Source organism: Ailuropoda melanoleuca, chromosome 14 (assembly GCF_002007445.2).
Source record: "Ailuropoda melanoleuca isolate Jingjing chromosome 14, ASM200744v2, whole genome shotgun sequence".
NCBI classification, from domain to species: domain Eukaryota; kingdom Metazoa; phylum Chordata; class Mammalia; order Carnivora; family Ursidae; genus Ailuropoda; species Ailuropoda melanoleuca.
The window spans coordinates 40,105,508-40,124,730 of NC_048231.1; the positions used below are offsets into that span (position 1 = coordinate 40,105,508).

General features: G+C 40.3%; 1 protein-coding gene across 7 annotated transcripts in view; it reads left to right on the forward strand.

Annotated features, from left to right (window-relative positions):
• The window catches only part of MARK3 (microtubule affinity regulating kinase 3), a 115,784-nt gene that overhangs the window by 62,329 nt on the left and 34,232 nt on the right, over nucleotides 1-19,223 (forward strand). For all 7 annotated transcript variants that reach the window (XM_034642939.1, XM_034642941.1, XM_034642940.1 and 4 more), the window contains 2 exons: nucleotides 12,628-12,676; nucleotides 15,328-15,393. In XM_034642939.1, the coding sequence (XP_034498830.1) occupies nucleotides 12,628-12,676; nucleotides 15,328-15,393 (115 nt within the window). The remainder of the gene's footprint in view (nucleotides 1-12,627; nucleotides 12,677-15,327; nucleotides 15,394-19,223) is intronic.

Consider the following 19,223-nt stretch of genomic DNA (forward strand, 5'->3'; position numbering starts at 1 on the left):
CCTTTTGTGGGTGGGATTACAAGTAGAACTAGAAACAGAAGGACTGGCTGAAAATTTATACAAGGGCCCCATGCCACCTCCCAGTTAGACAGCTGCCCCTTCTTTGCCCCAGTAGAAATGGGGGCAGTTCATTTTCTGAAGAGGCTGAGTCAAAGAGCGTCTAGACTTGGGGACCCCATACCGCAAACAGGGACCCACTGATGGTGAGACACTCTTTTTCCACTGCCTTTCTTTGCTCACCTCCCAGAACTTTGTTAGCTCCTTCTATATTGCCTGAAAAGGAAATAGGAGATTTCTTCTCTGGGAAAACTGACTTAAAAGAAAATACAGACAGAAACAGTTGGGTGTCTTCCACTGAAGCTCCTTAATTTCTGCCCAGTCATCTTGTGGTCCACCCTCACATACATTAACACTCAGTCCAGAGGGTATTTTTTGGTTTTTTGGTTTTGTTTTGTTTTTTTTTTAAGATTTTATTTATTTATTCAACAGAGGGCACATAAGCAGGGAGAATGGGAGAGGGAGAAGCAGGCTTCCTGCTGAGCAGGGAGGCCAGTGCTGGGCTCGATCCTAGGACCCTGGGATCCTGACTTGAGCCGAAAGCAGATGCTTAACAACTGAGCCACCCAGGCACCCCTCAGTCTAGAGTTCTGGTGCCTCTCTTAAATGTGGAAATATGGAAGGACAGCCAGGAATCTCCAGATATTTTTTTTTTTTAAAGATTTTATTTATTTGACAGAGATAGAGACAGCCAGCGAGAGAGGGAACACAAGCAGGGAGTGGGAGAGGAAGAAGCAGGCTCATAAGTGGAGGAGCCTGATGTGGGACTCGATCCCATAATGCCGGGATCACGCCCTGAGCCGAAGGCAGACGCTTTAACCGCTGTGCCACCCAGGAGCCCCATGGAATCTCCAGATATTTAAGAATAACCAGACACTAAAACAAACAAGAATAAAAAAGAAAAACTGGAAGAGGAAACTAGACTACTTTAAAAAAAAAAAAAAGGAAGGAAGGAAAAGGAAAATTACAATTTTTGTTTCCAAAGATTTAAAAAAGAGATAGTAGTACAACAACAATCATTATATTCATGAAAGAAGAATATGCTGCCTTGAAGGACCATTGAGGAGAGGGTAATTTATGGTATTGGGAAGAAAGTCAGTAAAAGGGTTGGAAAATAAAGTCAGGGAAAATCTCTCAGAAAATAATATACAAATTCAAAGACTTGAGAATTAAGGAAGATAAGATATAAAATTGAAATATCTATCTAGGAGGTATAGTTTGTGATAAAGCAGAATGGTAAAAAGAACTGAGGGTAGGAGGGGAAATTATCAAGAATAACAAAAGGTAGTTTCCCAGAACTGTGGAACCTAAATTTCCACATCGAGAGGCTTGGTGCCCAGTGCAAACATGATAAAAGACCCACGGTATATCTGGACTGAATGCTAATGTATCTGGGGTACAGAGATACAGAGATACTAAATCTCTGGTACATTAAAATTTAAATACATCAAGGTTAAGGAGAATGAAGAGGAAAAATTAGGTCACAAACAGAATTGTAACAAAATGGCGCATCACAATATTATGTATTGCTTTAAGCTCGAAGATAATGGATCAAGGCCTTTAAAATTCTGAACCAACTGGATATTTACAGGCAAAAGATTGAAATTGGACCCCTATCTTACACGACCCACAAAAATTAACTCAAAGTGTGGATTAAGGTCTTAAACGGAAGACTTAAAAAGTAAAGCTCCTGGAAGAAAACATAGGGGAAAAGGTCTTTGATGTTGACCTTGGCAATGATTTTTTGGGTATGACACCAAAAGTACAAGCAACAAAAGCAAAAATCAACTAGTGGAAGTTCAGAAAACTTAATGCACAACAAAAGAAACAGTCAACAAAATGAAAAGGCAACCCACAAAATGGGAGAAAAATATTTACAAACCACATATCTGATAAAGGATTAATACCAAAATAGATAAGGAGCTCCTATAATTCAGTAGCAAAAACAAACAAAAAATAATCTTAATTAAAATGGGTAAAGACCTAAATAGACATTTTTCCAAAGGAGACATACAAATAGCCAGTACATCCATGAAAAGGGGTTCAGTATCACTCATCATCAGGAAAATGCAAATAAAAACCACAATGAGATACTTATCACTTTATACCTGTTAGGAAGGTTGTTATCAAAACGTAATCAGTGCTGAGGAGAATGAGAAATGGCAGCCCTTGTGCGAATGGTGGAAATGCTTATGGAAAACAGTGTGGAGGGTCCTTAAACAATTAACAGTAGAGCCGCCATGTGATCTAGCAATTTCATATCTGGGTATATATTTGTAGGAAGTGAAATCATCTCAAAGATATATCTGACCTCCCTTGTTCACCACAGGATTATTCACAATAGCTAAGACATTGACACACGTTAAGTGTCCACAAATGATGGATAAAGAAGATGTGAGATTACATACTCACATGCAGGAATATATATTATTCTACATAATATTCCATAAAAAAAGGGAATCCTGCTATTTGGGACAACATACTTTGAGGGCAAACTGAACAAATCAGATGGAAAAAAGACAAATACTGTATGATCTCATTTATAAATGTAAATCTTAAAAACCAACCTCCTAGAAGCAGAGTAGACAGTGGTTGCCAGGGGTTATAGGTGGAGGAAATGGGGAGATGTGGATCCAAAGGGTACAGACTTCCCAGTTATAAGATGAGTAGATGCCAGGGATCTCATGTACAGCATGGTGACTGTGGTTAACAATACTGTATTGTATACTTAAAAGTTACTATGAAAGTAGATCTTACATGTTCTCACCACCACCGTAACAACAAAATGGTAATTATGTGAGGTGAACAATGTGTTAACCAACCTCATTGTGGTAAAGATTTCACAAAATGTATATGTGTTTTTACATTGTGCACCTTAAACTTACACAGTTTTACATGTCCATTATATGTCATTAAAGCTGGGGGGTGAATTTTTCCTAGAGAAAAGAATCTAATCTAGAATTATTTTACCCAGCCAAACTATCAATTACATGTGAAGATAGAATCAAATATTTTGGGGCACGCAGGGTTTCACCGTTAACCATGTCCTTACCCTTCCTCAAGAGATATTGGTGGGATATATTTCACCACCACAAGAGAGAATACCAAGAAAAAGAGTGTAGGGTTCAGAACAGGAAGTCCAACAGAGTGGGCCTTGAGAACAGAACAAAGGCTTCCAGAATATGAGTATCTACAAGGGAAAAAAATTACTTAACTCTTTGAAAGTATTTGAAAGGAGATTTACACTTATCGCAGAGTTTAAGGATGAATTAGTAAAGTGAGGGATACACAGAAAACTTAAGGGCATAGGATTACTGAGGCAGTATTGGCTCCAAGGAAACCAAAATCAATCAGTAAAAAGGATAGAAATGCATTCTTGTGGCTGTAAATAATATTTATACATGGGAATGTTATCTGGTACAGCCACTCTGGAAAACAGTATGGAGTTTCCTCAAAAAGTTAAAAACAGAGCTACCCAGCAATTGTACTATTGGGTATTTACCCAGAGGATACAAGCATAGTGACCTGAAGGGGCACCTGCACCCCAGTGTTTATTGCCTCAATGTCCACAATAGCCAAACAATGGAAAGAGCCCAGATGTCCATCAACAGATGAATGGATAAAAACAATGTGGAATGGAATATTACTCAGCCATCAAAAAAGGAAATCTTAACATTTGCAATGATGTGGATGGAATTAGAGGGAATTATGCTAAGCAAAATAAGTCAGAGAAAGACAATTATATCATTTCACTCATATTTGGAATTTAAGAAACAAAACTGAGGATCATAGGGGAAGGGAGGAAAAAATAAAACAAGACAAAATCAGGGAGGCAAACCGTAAGAGACTGTCAACTGTAGAGAGCAAACTGAGGGTTGCTGGAAGGGAAGGGGGTACAGGGATGAGGTAACTGGGTGATGAGCATTAAGGAGGGTACATGATGTAATGAGCACTGGGTGTTATATGCAACTGATGAATCACTGAGCTCTACCTGTGAAACTAATAATGCACTATGTGTTAATTAATTGAATTTAAATAAAATAATACTTATACAATGTAAACTGTATAATTTAGCCAAATGCTATGAGAACTGATTAGGAGGAAGGTGGGAAAGGACGTGGGGTGGGAAGAGCCAAGTCTTCACTGCCCGCGTTAAATCCATAGATAATGGAGTGGGGGAAGGAACTAAACAAACCAATGAGCAGCAGCACAAGCATGCTATTTAGAAGTCCTTTTTTTTTTTAAAAGATTTTATTTATTTATTTGAGAGAGTGTGTGTGTGTGTGTGTATGTGTGTGTGTGAGAGAGAGAAAGAAAGATCACAAGCAGGGGGGAGGGGTAGAGGGAGAAGCAGACTCCCCGCTAGGCAGGGAGCCTGATGCAGGACTCGATCCCAGGACCCTGGGATCATGACCTGAGCCGAAGGCAGATGCTTCACCGACTGAGCCACCCAAGCACCTACATACTATTTAGAAGTAAGGCAGCAAATAACAGAGTTGAAAGTGCTTGCCAGAGTAGGTACCTACAAAAAAACATCTAAAATGGAAAATCAAGGAAGCATTATATTCTGGTTTTTAGAAATAAGTAGGTAGGGAGCGCCTGGCTGACTCAGTTGGTAGAGCATGCAGCTCTTGATCTTGGGGTGGTAAGTTTGAGCCCCACATTGGGTATAGAGATTACTTAAATAAACTTTTAAAAAAGTCTTCAGAAATAAGTAGGTAAACAGTGGATGAAATAGCTAAAAAGTTGAAAGGATTACCTGCAAGAACTTCACAAAGAAGAGGGACAAACAGAAGAGGAGGGCAGTGGTGAGGTTGCATAAGTAACCAATAATGCCTGCCTTGGCAGACACAGGTCTTACTTCCTTACTCTATAAAAGGTCATGCAAATTGGTGAAAATATATAACCTAATAGAAAATAATCAAAAGATATACTTAAGTAATTATAATTAATAGGACAGATGGTCAGTATTCAAGTAAAAATGTTCAACATCCTAAAGATAGCATTTTTTCGCCAGTCAGATTTGCAAAAGACTGATAATGCATAATGTTGGCAAGAGTGTAGAGAAACAGGAAATCTCATATTGTTGCCAGTAGTGTAATACGTTTTAATCAAGTAATATAGCACTAACAAAGTTTTGAGCACATGCATGGTGCCTGGCTGTCTTGGTCAATAGAGCATGCGACTCTTGATCTTTGGGTTGTGAGTTGGGTTTAGAAATTACTTTAAAAAATGAAATCTTAAAAAAAGAAAAAAGAAAGCAGGTATGCCCTTTGGCCCCCATCCTGTTTCTAAGACTCTGCCTTGCCAGTATATTTGCATGAGTGTACAAGGAGTATAATACATGTATATACAGTAGTCCCTTCTTCTCCAAGGGAATCATGTTCCAAGACTCTCTACAGATACCTGAACCTGTGGATAGTACCAAACTTTATATATACTATGTTTTTCCTGTACATACACACCTATGATAAAGTGTAATTTATAAATTAGGCACAGTAAAAGAGTAACAATAATAACTAATAATAAAATATTGCACCTGGATGGCTCAGTCAGTTAAAGCATTTGACTTTTGGATTTGGCTCAGGTCCTGATCTCATGGCTCATGAGATGAAGCCCCACGTCAGGCTCCCTGCTCAGCGGGAGTCTGCTTGGACATTCCCTCCCTCCCCCCTTCCCCCACGCATACTCTCTCTCTCTCAAATAAATAAATAAATATATTTTTTTAAACCTAATAACAAAATAGAACAATTGTAGGGGTGCCTGGGTGACTCAGTCAGTTAAGCGTCCCAACTTTTGGTTTCAGCTGAGGTCATGATCTCAGGGTTGTGGTATCAAGCCCTTCATGGGGCTCTGTGCTGGGCATGGAGTCTGCTTGAGATTCTCTCTCCCTCACCCTCTGCCCCTTTTGGCTATATATAGCCCCCCCCCCAAATAAAACAATTATAACCATCTACTGTAGTAAAATTATATGAATATGGTCTCTCAGCATCTTATTGTGCTGTACTTACCCTTCGTTTTGTGACGATGTGAGATGATAAAATGCCTTCGTGATGGGGTGAAGTGAGGTGAATGAGGTAGGCTTTGTGACGTCGCATTAGGCTGCTACTGACCTTCCAACCAGCCATCGGGAGGATCATCTGCTAGATTGAGGTTGATCACAGAGAACTCAAAGTACACAGAAGGTTGGAGGACAGGGGACTACTGTACAAGGATGTTCACTGTGATTTTAGCAAAAATGTGTCAGTAACCTACATGACATCCATAAAATTCTAGTTAAATACATTGTAATATACCCATACCTGTCATATCCCCACGTCTGTAGACCTCTCTTCCTGAGTGGGAGAGGTCACTGCTTTTGGCTAGTGTTAGGCAAATGGTCTTTAGTAATGCTGTTAATAATTATCTTATCTCCCTCTCATTTGTTAACTTTGCTATTCTCTTCTTTATTTTAAGCTATTTAATGTCAGGGTGGTTCTGAGAGTGACTCCGATCTTTTTACCTACCTTAAATTTTGCCTTACAGCATTGGCTCTCATACTTAACTTTACTCCAGAGGTACTCCCTGAAGACTTCCATGCCTTTCACCCACTGGCAGCCTCCACCCACATGGTGAAAAGGGATAGGAAATGCTCTTCTTCTTAAGAGTCATCAAAATACAGCATTTCCAGCTACCTTGTCTTTTCAAGAATTCCCCTTTTAGCCTAAAAAAAACCCCTTTGTTCATTCTCAGCTCTTCTTAAAAATCAGATTAATTGAGGGAAGGGAGGTAGATAATACAGTTACGTGTCTTAAAGTTCAAAGGACAGAAAAAGTATTGAAGGAGAGGGCTTCATTCAGCTTTTGACTACCAGCCACCCCGGTCCTGCCCCTGGGACAACCAGTGGCATCAGTTTCTGTTTGTCCTTCCAGAGATATTCTGTATATAGAAAAGCAAAGACCTAAAGTTTTCCTTTTTTGCACCAATGAGTTTTCTTCACAGTTCCTTCTCCATTAACTCTGTTGGCTTTTGCCAGCCTCTCTCCCTTAGTTTCATCTGAGAGGGTCTTTGATTTGTTCTTCTGTTCAGAGCTGCAGTAGCCATGTAGTAAGACAAAAGGACAGAGGTTTCTGCACAGTGAAGAGGAAAAGCAGGTCCATCATCCTACTCTCTTCCCTTCCTGAAGCACCCGTGAGATGCTCCAGGACCTGGGATGCTGTTGGTGAATAGACTCTGGTCCCCACTTACAGGTCTGTCCTAGGCATTAGACTCCAGTGTCTGGATTTCATTCTGTCTCTCTGGCTGCCTCCTTTTCTGAGTCTCCATTGTGGACTCCAGTTCTTTTGTCTCTGAAATGTTTACTTTTTGGTGTTCCTGTCTTTTCATCCTGCACAGTTAGGCAGTGTTATTTCCTTCCAAGGATGCCACCTCTATGCTAGTAATTCTACAGAACGTATCTCTAGCCCGGATTTTTTCCCTGAGCTGCAGACCCAAATACGATGGACTTTCAGTGGCCTCAAGCGCCCTCACCCTGCATGTCCAGAAGAACTCCGTCTGCCCTGCTGTGCCTTGCTGTGGCCGGTCACGGCTTCTCTGTCTCAGAGTGGCACCCGGACCCGCACAGGGCTGTCAGCGCCCACTCGGCCTCCCTCTCCTTTACCCCCTCATTGTTTCCTGACTGTGTCTCCTTCTCTTTATCCAAGACTGCTGGTAATTACCCACAAATCTTAGATTTACAGTATGGCTTATTTTCTATTCAAGAAGAGGTTGGTCATTATGTTTGCTTCGTATTTCTTTTTTTTTTTTTTTTTTAAAGATTTTATTTATTTATTCGACAGAGATAGAGACAGCCAGCTAGAGAGGGAACACAAGCAGGGGGAGTGGGAGAGGAAGAAGCAGGCTCATAGCGGAGGAGCCTGATGTGGGGCTCGATCCCATAACGCTGGGATCACGCCCTGAGCAGAAGGCAGACGCTTAACCGCTGCACCACCCAGGCGCCCCTGCTTCGTATTTCTAACACGTACGTTGTCATTCAGCCTGTCACTCTGCTGCCATGAAAAGCACAAGGCTTTCAATGTCACAGCCTGTGCCTTCTGTCTTGTACCTATTACATATCTGGAGAGGGGAGTCTAAATACTTTCACCATCATGCTTTAGATCCCAGTTTTATGTGACCCCCCCCCATCCTCCATGCTCTATTTTTATGTGTTCACTTTACTTTTTCATTGCTTGGTAAATTGTCTTTTTCCAGAGATAATTCCTTGGCATCCCAAGTCCTGGTTGTTGGGACATCTTTTTATTCTATGGTACTGTACATTTAGTGTCCTTGGTATTCTGATCACCAGGATCCTGAATCTTTGCCTTCAAACATGTTTGCTCTCCTCCGTGCCTTCTCTTCAGTAAGTTACTTCTATCCAAATTTAACTATCTTCAGCTATCAGGTTCATAGTTAATACGAATATATGAAGTCTCTCACGTGGGATTTTTGTTTTTTTGAGTGTTGGGGTTTTTTTTCCTCCATCTCCCCCGAAATCTCTGGCATTTTTATCACTTATATGCAGATTGTCAACTTTTAAAAAATTGTGCCAGTGCCCATCTGTTCCTCTGGAATTTTCTGTACCAGCAGCTTATAATCTATCAGTGATTTTACTTGTAAAATTTGAAGGCCGCTGCATGGCATCATGAGATAAGTATGGACCTTGGAGTCAGAAAACTCAAGAGTCCTAGCTCCAGCACCTACTAGCTGGGAGTCCTCGGACATGTTTCTCAACTTGCTCAGTTCTCCTTCCTATGCATTGGAAGTGATCACAGTCACCGGACAGAGTTGTGAACATTAAGTTACGTCATAGGTGGAAGCGTCTAGCTTTGTGCTGCAGACACAGTGGACACTTCATAGCTGTTGGCTTCTTGCTTCCTCTCCACCTCCTTGATTAACTCGCTATAGATTTATTGACTCATTTCTGCCTGAAACACAGTTCTGATAGAGGTAAATATGTAAAGTTATTTGGTAATATCCTGACATTATCCTACAAGAAAATCTGTGGCTATTCTTTCTGCCTCCAGAATTAAGCTTGTATAACCCATCCCTCTGTCTGGTGCCATTTACCTTTCCTCTGTGTTTTCACAACACATGCCTTGGTGTGACCTCTGCTGTAACTCATGGGTTGTCTGTAGGATATTAGTTATCAACTGCTCTCTAACAAATTACTCCAAAATTGAGCAACTGAAACAAAGCCATTTGTTACCTCACAGCTCCTGCGAGTCATGTGTTTGGGAGTGTCTTAACCAGGTAGTTCTGGCACAGGTGCTCTCAAGAAGTTTTGGGTACGAGCCACAGGTGCAGGCATCTGAAGACTTGATTAGGCTGGTGGGTCTGCTTCCAGAAGGGCCTTCTCACCTGGCTCTTTTGAGGGGCTGCAGTTTCTCACCAGCTGTGGGCATGAGGCCTCAGTACCTTGCCGTCTGGGGCTCTGTTCATCGAGATGTTTAATGTCCCCACGACACACAAGCGAGTGATCTGTGAGAGCATGGAGGGAGCCACAGTACCTAGTCATTCTCTGCAAGTCCCCCACCATCACCTCTGCCTTACTCTTTTCGTTAGAAGTCACTAAGTGCACCCCGCACTCAAAAGAGAGGGATATGGGGGCGCCTGGGTGGCACAGCGGTTAAGCGTCTGCCTTCGGCACAGGGCGTGATCCCGGCGTTGTGGGTTCGAGCCCCACATCAGGCTCCTCTGCTATGAGCCTGCTTCTTCCTCTCCCACTTCCCCTGCTTGTGTTCCCTCTTTCGCTGGCTGTCTCTATCTCTGTCAAATAAATAAATAAAATCTTTAAAAAAAAAAAAGAGAGAGAGGGATATGAAGTTTTACCCTTTGCAGGGAGGATTATCAAAGAATTTGTGGACATATTTTAAAACCACCATACCTAGGGCGCATGCCGAAAGTAAGATTCTTAATCCCACCTGAGATCTAGCAAGAGGAAGGGCCCAGGGACCTGGAGTTTGCATAGACACTGTTATGATTCTGATGCAGGTGACCTGAAATCCACACTCGGAAATGCACTGTTCTGTTATATAGATCACTTGGTCTTGCTTAAATAGTCTTCACTGGCCACACCATATCTTTGCTCGCATATACAAAGCACACATAGCTCATTATTTTTTTTTAAGATTTATTTATTTATTTGACACACACACACACACACACACACACACACACACACACACACACACGAGAGGGAACACCAGCAGGGGGAGTGGGAGAGGGAGAAGTAGGCTTCCTGCTAATCAGGGAGCCTGATGCGGGGCTCTATCCCAGGACCCTGGAATCACGACCTGAGCCGAAGGCAGACACTTAAAGACTGAGCCACCCAGGCACCCCCACATATCTCATTTTTTACTGTGGACGTCTTTTTGAGTCCAGCATGAGCCTGGTTACCTCCATGGTGCCTGCTTCCCCAGACTAAAGTGAGCTCTGCCTTTCTTGAATTCCTATAATATTGCATTTTTTCCTGCTGTGTGGCTCTGATTACTTTTGTTTCAATGCTGCATTGCTATTAGGGGTTTAAAAATGAATGCCTTCATTTGACCTGCTCTCCCACCAGCAGAACTGTGACAACTCTGCACCAGGCATTCTGCTATTCAGGATTTAAAAACAGTGTGGTCATTAGAATGCTAAGGAGGCTGGCTCAAACCACACTTCTTGGTAGTTAGTACTTTCATAAAGGCATTTATCAAACAAACAAGTTCCTGTTGTGTGCCAGGATTGATTTCAAGTATACAGTAGTGAAAGGAGACCAGTGTGCCTCCCCCTACCCCACCTGGGTGACAAGGCAACAATAAACAGGTACACAGAAATGTTCCTTTATATTTGAAAGACATTCTAGAGAAGAAGCAAACAGATCACTATGATGTAAAACAAAGGAGATCTTAGATAAGGTTTTCAGAGAATCTGCTTGAGACTTTAAGGACAGAAAGGAGAAAAGACTGTAAGAAAGGAAAGAACTTTGAATGTTCTGATACCTGAGAGCAGTCAGGGTGGCTGGAGCTCACGTTGCAGGGGGTAGTAGAGGCTGCCGTGGCTATGGTCTGAGTTTCATACTAAATGGAGGGTCCTAACTTGTGTTGGTATCGTATCCAACTTGGAGCTCTCCTGCTTTAGCAGTTGTGGAAATAGCTGGGAGATTCAGATTATAAGCTACAAATTCAACTATAATGCATTGGAAAACAGGGTTTCTATGTTGCATTGACAGAGGGAAACTAAGAACTCAAGCCTGAGTGGTGGTCAGGGTAGCCGTCTTCTCATCTTGGAACATAAAACGTGAGAATGACCACAACAGCAACAGGAGATATTTGTGTTGGAGATAAAAGTGCTCCAGCCTTTAGAGATGATCCAGTATTCAGGAAAGGAATCTTACTCATCCGAATCCATGTTTTTAAGCTCTGAGATCAGTTTAGAGTTCAATACGTCCATGTCCATCTCCGTGCTCTTAGTTGTTAGGTGCTGATTCAGTTCCAGATTAGATGTGGTAGACGGGACAAGTGCAGTAAGACCCCTGTGATTTCTCCCTGGATTCCTTTCCACATAGCCAACTGCTCCTCTTCCCAAGTTCTTCCCAGCCCGTGCTTCCCATGGGTTATAGATACTGAGTGTTGGGAGACCTTGGTTCTGGCCCAATTTCCCACGGAAAGAGAGCAGGACCTTGGGAGATCTTTTCCTCTCCTTTCCTGGTTTCCACTTGTTTGCAAGAGGGTTGGATAAGATGGCCTCTAAAATTGTTATTTTCTGAGATCTTCTGATAATAGCCTTGGCCTTAATACCATGACTCTCTTCTGAATTCATAGCACATGTTTATACAACAACAGTTTAATATCTCTCCTTATTCTGTGTGATGGCTGGGCAGCTCTACTAGTCTTACCAGGATGGTTTTTCTCATGGCATCCTCTGGGTTCACTTGTGTGGCAGCATTCAGCTGACAAGTTGATGGGGCTGTACTCAGGTGGGACAGTGAGTCTTTCCCTACATATACTCTTTCATCCTCAAAGAGGCTAGACTGGCCTCTTCATATCATGGCAACATCATTCCAAGACAGCAAGCACTGGATACACAAGCAGAAGTGTGAACTTGTGAGGCAGGACTCATTAGACCAATTAATTTAACAGTCTGCCACAACCGCCGTGGTAAATTATCTGTCTTCTCCAATAAAGATTTCCGAAAGTGGTTTTCTTCAAAATCTTCTCTTAGAATTAGTTGGAATTATCCATCCTAGTACTCTCATGATGTGGTTCATTAGGACTGTAGACGTTTGGATTTGCAGTATCTACCCAGGGGTAGATATTGAATCAGATTGAGTTTAATCACAGACTATTCTTGCCTAACTCTGATCTTATATGTTCAAGGTGGCAAAATATAATTCAGATTGTGGTTAAAATCGAAGCATTTATAGCTCCCTTGGACTTTCATGCTAGTGTTAGATGTAGACTGTTGAACATTATCAGTGGGTCAGTTATTGAAGAGAAGATTTAAATTTGTATTGCAACAGTGGAATAGAATGTTTAATAACCTGTGTTGGGGGATTATGTGTTTGTTTTTTAGCTCTTCAGAGAAGTAAGAATAATGAAGATTTTAAATCATCCAAACATAGGTATTTTCTGCTTTCTTAAATACTTTTGGGTCTAAATGCATTCCATTTGGGGTCTAAACCTATATTCCAGGAGTTTATCGATAAGAGATTCCTTCCCTCCTCCCAGCCCAGGTACACTTTTCATAAAATATATGTTTATACAAACTGTTGATCATTTGTATTAACTTTTTTAAATTACTAAAGACAGGTTAAAAGCTTAGGTATTAAACTCTTGAATTTAAAGGTTTAATGCAGTAGAAACTCTAATCAGATCATAACTTTCCAATTTTTAATGCATATTAGAACATAATTTTATTTCACATATGGAAAAGGGAATTATAATAAGTCAGAGTTAAGATTTTCAAAGGTTTAACAGGTTTTGCCATGGCAGTGTTCTTAAGAAATTACTTGTCCCTTGAATCGTATTTTAAAAGATACAGGAGGATACCTGCTAACTAATGGAATTTTTTTTAGGAATTGTTTTGTATACCCCAGATTTGTTTCATGTGCACTCTGTGTATAGCTTAGTGCTAGGTCTGATGAGGTGGGTTTAAAGGAAGGGTATAGGGCACCTGGCTGGCTCAGTTGGTAGAGTATGTGACTTGATCTCAGAGTCATGAGTTTAAGCCCCATGTTAGGCACTGAGCCTACTTAAAAATAAGTAAGTAAGGATGAGGAAGGGTCATTCATGGTCCTGTTGTCATCTTAATTATAGGAACAAGGTGAAAGTATGCGAATTACTTAGTATTTCATACGTACATCTCAATGAAAATGTTTGAGCCCGCATATAACATAATAGAGCTCTTTTTGAATAATATAACTTTTTTTACACAGCGATAGCTCCTACAGTCTAAAAATACTATTTCAAGAATGAAATAGCTGTTAAGACAGCCACTTTTACCAGTTTAATATCAAAATCAGTTCTAGGAAGTGGGAGGGATGAAGTTTGATGTTACGGATATCCTATCAAGAATTCTTAAAAGTGTAAGAATAGAAGATAAAATGGAGCCACAGGAGGAAAAAGCTTATATATACCCTATTTCATCACATCTAAACCACATCATTTAAAAGACATTATTGGTTTTACCTGCTGCTAAGGAAAAAAATTCCACTAAGCCGTCACTTTATTCTTAGTGATAATTAGTTAAAATGTGGAAAAATTTAATCTTAGAATCAGTGAAATACGATGTTTGGAGAAAAATAACAAGGAATATAATAATGGGAAGAAAACCTTTCTTCACTTTTCATTTCAGCCCTTTGGGGTTAGCTAGCTAATTCTTGGTTTCAGATTCCATCTTTTCACCAAATAAGTGATCACTGCAGCCTAGAACTAGCTAACTTAAGCATAGTTATTTTGGCAAGTAATGAATCATGGAACATTGCATCAAGAACTGGGGATGTACTGTATGGTGACTAATATAACAAAATAAATATTATTAAAAAAATAAATAAACATAGTTATTTTGTTCTTTAGTTAGTTAAGTTGTGCCCTGATTAGAGTTCTATTTACTCCCAAATAACATATCTTTGATAATAGATACGAATTTCTAAAAGTTTAAATTTGCATTGGATTCAGGTAGCTTTTCCGGAAGAGCCAATATTTACATTGGAATTTTAGGAAGGTTTTAATTGTATGTTGATGGTTTACCAGTATATATGCCTAAATTTCTTTATTTTTCCTGACAACCTGAACATACCATTTTAGAAATGATATGATAGTTTTATTCATCAGTTCAACAAACATATATTACATACTATGTTAGCCACTTTATTTGGTCTGATACTCTATATTAAAGTGTCAGAAAACAGCCTGCAATATAAGAGACTAGCACCCCATCCCCCGTTTTTTGGTAAATTTAACTTTAGAGTATGTATTACCAAAATGAAGTAGATATGGAAGTTAGTGATTCAGTAGCTTTAGAAGTGTACTGCGGTTTCATTTTAAAATATGTATATTTTTGATTGGTTTGATATGGTTTTGTGAATTAAAAGTAATAGAAATATTATTTCGAGCTGTAAAAGGGACTGCTATGTAGCAAAGTCACACTGACCCATTGCAAATCATTCTTTAAAACGTTTTTTTAAATTAATTATAGCATAATCCCTTCTACAACTTTCCATCTCTGGCTTCAGAATAGTAACAAAAGAACCTTGTTCTCTGAGAACAAGTGAACAGAAATTTCCCAAGCAGCAGAAGTCTCAAGTGAAATTGTTCTATTTATTCTTCAAGCCACAATGACAAGTGAACGCACTTAAACTTGGAGAAGTAGAGTAGCTCTGAGCAGTTCCTGCAGGTCGAATGTGAAGTAAGAACCCTTTTCCTGAGGGGAAAGCACAATGTGCTGGGAGGGCAGCTAGCCAGTGTAGGCACCATACAGGACGAGGACAGAGGAGATGCGAGGAGGTACACAGGCTGGACTGCTGAGTGCATGTCAAAGTTACATTATTTGAGCACCCAGAAATATCTTTATTTTTATGGAATTCCATGCTTTTATAAAATGTGTTGTTGTAATAATATGATGAAATTCTCAAAAAACATTCTGTTAAGACGGCCAGTTACGAAAATTGTTAACAGGGAAAAAGTTACTTTTCGTACTTACAGTTTATATGTGCAGTGTATACGCATACAGACGTTTGTTTCTTTTTCTCCTGTATCCTTTCCCCTCCCCCAGTGAAGTTGTTCGAAGTCATTGAAACTGACAAAACGCTCTACCTTATCATGGAGTATGCAAGTGGAGGTAAGAAAGTTCTGTGGTTTTTCTTTCTTTGTTCCCCTTTAGAAGAATACACAACCACACTGCCCACATGGTTAATTGTTAAGGTTTCATTTAACATCCAGAGTCGTCGTACAGTAGCATGACAATCAGAAAAGCTGTCTTGGCTCTTCTGTGGATTGCTACTAAGTACTTCACTATTAGCATTATTAATAATATCCAAAACCTGGATTTTTTTTATTGTGGTAAGATGTGCATCACATAAAATTTAGCACCTTGACCATTCTAAGTGTACAGTTCTGTGGCATTAAGTACATTCCCATTGTTGTATAGCCATGACCACCATCCTTCCCCAGAACTTTTTCATTTTCCCAAACTGAAACTCTGTCCGCTTAAACACTAACTTCCCTCTCCTCCTCCCCAGCCCTTGGCACCCACCACTCTCCTTCCTGTCTCTGCGGGTGTAACTACTCTAGGTAGTCACGAGTGGAATCGCACAGCACATGTCCTTTTTTGCCTCTTTAACTCAGTATAATGTTCTCAAGGTTCATCCATGTCAGAGTTTTCCTTCCTCATTAAGGCTGAATAATATACCATTATGTATATATGCACACTACATTTTGTTTAAGAACTTGGATTTTTAAATATATCAGTGCATTTAGTATGTTTGGAATAAATGTGTGCTGCCTATTGGATGGTTTTTTTTTTATCAGATTTTAATGTCATTGATGTTCATCTTTCCCAAGGCCAGAAATGGTGGTTGCAATGCATATATTTAGATTTTCCTTAAAGATTAAGGACTTGTCATTTTTTGCCTACAAGATTGTATACATGTAGTCATTTTTCTGAAATGTATGTATATAATTGTTCTCTTTTACAGAGATATTTCTTTTGGGGCTGAGGTTGGGTTAGGCTTGTAGTTTTTGGACCACATTTGAGTCTTCTTGTCCTTGGAAAGCAGAAGCTTTCTGATTGGTCTGTGTGTGCTCCCTCCCTCTATACCTCTAGATGGTGCCTGGCACATAGCAGATGCTTAACAAATAAGAACCGAAGTGCGCTTCTGAAGTCACAGACTACTAGGGACATACGGGCTTTAACTAGGGACATAAGTATGGCTTCGACTGTTGATTACAGGAGTTTTATTTTATCGTTAGCACTTCTTTGATCAGACAGAAAATTCAATCACAGCCTCATTGGAATGAATTAACCATTAAATAAAAGATTGTAAACCTGCCGTGGGCAGGAATGAGTTACAATAGGAAAACCTTTGGCGCCACTTTTTCATACTCCTAATTCATTATTAGTTGTGTGATTTAGAGTTTAAATGTGTGGTTTGAGAATTTAGTTGGGATTTTTCACAATTGAGGAGGAGGAGGAAGAGCTGAAACTGAATTGCAGCACCAAAAATCTATATGGAGTTCTAATCCTTCCTCCTCATGATATACAGTTACATTCATAACCTTTTCAGTTGTGTAGCTTCTACAGTGCACAAGTGCTTTCTCTCACCAGATCTCCTTTGACCCTCAAAATGACTCCTGATGTGGCCAGGCAGTGAAGGATGGGCTTTTACCTTGAGGAAAGAGAGGCTGGAAAGTCACTGTGGTCACCCTACCAGGCCCACAGCCCTAGCCTTCTGACAGTAGATAGGCTGTCCTGATTGGTCAGTTGGTCATGGCTTTCCTTTTCCATCTATTTTAGGTGTTAGGGTCATAGAGGTTGCTCTTATATAGGGGCAAAACTAATCTGAGAAGCATCCACTTTTAGTAGAAAGAGCGTGGGCTTTCGAAAACACAGACACGGGGTCAGTCCAGCCAGGGCCTCTCATTGACAGTGTGACCTGATAAGTCAACATGTCGCTGAGTTTCTTAGTGGACGTGCTAACACAGCCCTCCTCTGAGGGCTCAGTACACTGCTCAGCATTGTAACAACGCTCCTCAGGAGTGGTGGTGCTTTTTTGGCTTGGGCTGTTTTAACCAGCTCAGCAAAGCACTACCAATCTCCAGGACATCTGTTTTTTTGTGGTTACGTTTGTCATTTGGAACAACCAGAATTTCGTTAAATTGACTACCTACTCCTCCTTAGCCTGGTATTTTTCGATTTGGTACAATCATAGAATTTTATACTTGGAAGGAATCTTAGAAGTCTTCCAAGGCAACTGCCTAATTTTTACAGATGAAACTAAAACTCTGGAAGGTTATTCTATGCCAGCAATTCCGTCACTCATTCAGTGGTAGGACCCCAGATAGGACCAAGGGCTTTCGGAATGGACCTGTCCAGTGTCCTCTCAACCACATGGTCCCTGACCTGGGTGGGGAGAGCCAGTTTGCTATCTTTTTCCTAATAAATAGCCTTTCGAGGTTTTCAGTTTAGCTACTTAATCTGAGTGCTAAAACACATTTTTAATAAGGAAAATAAAGAGACCTGGGTTGAATTCCTGATTTATAACTTAGTGATTGTGAGTATGACTTTATGGTTCCAAAATCCCTTAAGAGGTTTATATTGCTTTTGAATTTATAAAAATATTTTAAAATTATATTGACAGACTGGACTTTTCTCCATGTTACTCTACAACAGCTAGGGGGTACAGCAACTAGTGGGTTTAATCCATTAGTTGTTTTTTTTTTTAAGTCAAAACCGTTTTTCACATGATACGCACACATCTTTAGTTGTTTTCACTTTTTAACCACTTGTTTTGACATTGTATACTAATCTACAAATAGAAAGGTCATTTGCTTAGAAAATGCTGACATTTTACTGGGCTGACATATAACTTCATAATTCATCATAGTTAAACGAGTGTGTAGTGTGAATTAACAATATGTAATGCATTTTAAAAGATCATTATGCAGTCAAGTGATAACTTGAAAATATTTATGCCCGTCTAGTATTTTAAAATGTTTCAGCTAGGCTAGAAGCTTAAAAATTAGAGATATTAATATATAATTCATTGTAACTTTTTCCTCAAAAGTATTTGTTATGTTCTGAAACTAAGCATTTTTTAAGTATCAGAATTTTTTAGTCGAATGCTGTCACTAAGCTGATGGAAGTAGTGTTTATTTTTGTGAAGTAGATATAATTCTTTCCCAAACACATTTTATGTCTAATTTGCTCAATTAGTACCCTTTTCTGTTGATTTCAGAGGTATCGTTTCTCTATACCCAGTTGATAAGCAATTGTCAATACTAATGTATTTCCTGAAGTGTCACCTCTTCCCTGAAGAATTAATACTGTGTAAACTACCAAGTGGATGTCCACCGCTCGTTCTGTTGGCTTGACCTTCCCACAGAGTCCCAAAGCCCCGACTTCTCACCACCACTGCCACTTCCTGCTCACGGCCCAGCCTCCCTCATTCTTACTCTGATTATTGTGCTACTCTCTCTTGTCTTTCTGTCCCTTCCTCAACCCTGACCTCCTCCCCCTCTGGCAGCCCGAGTGACCCTTGTAAGAGGTCAGTCATTTCATAGCCTTCTCTGCTTCTCCCTACTCAGAGCAAAGCCTGCGGTACTCTTCATGGCCTCACCCTTCCTTCCTATCTCCCATGCCCATCCGCTCATTCCCTTTTCCTTGTTCACACTTCTTTGGCTACATAGCCTCCTTGCTCTTTGCTCTGCCTAAACTCTTTCTCCATGATAACAACACTGTCCACTCCCTCATAGTAGTCCCCAAAGCACTTGCACATGCAGACACACTTCCTGTTTCTTCCCTTGCGTCTACTCCACAGTCCTCCTTGGCTGACATACTATTCACTTGTTTGTTGATTGCCTGTCTCTCCCTACTAGAATATAAACTCTCCGTGAGGAAAAGGACTTCACTTGGTTCACTGCTGTATTTCCCCAGAGCCTAGAACAGTGCCT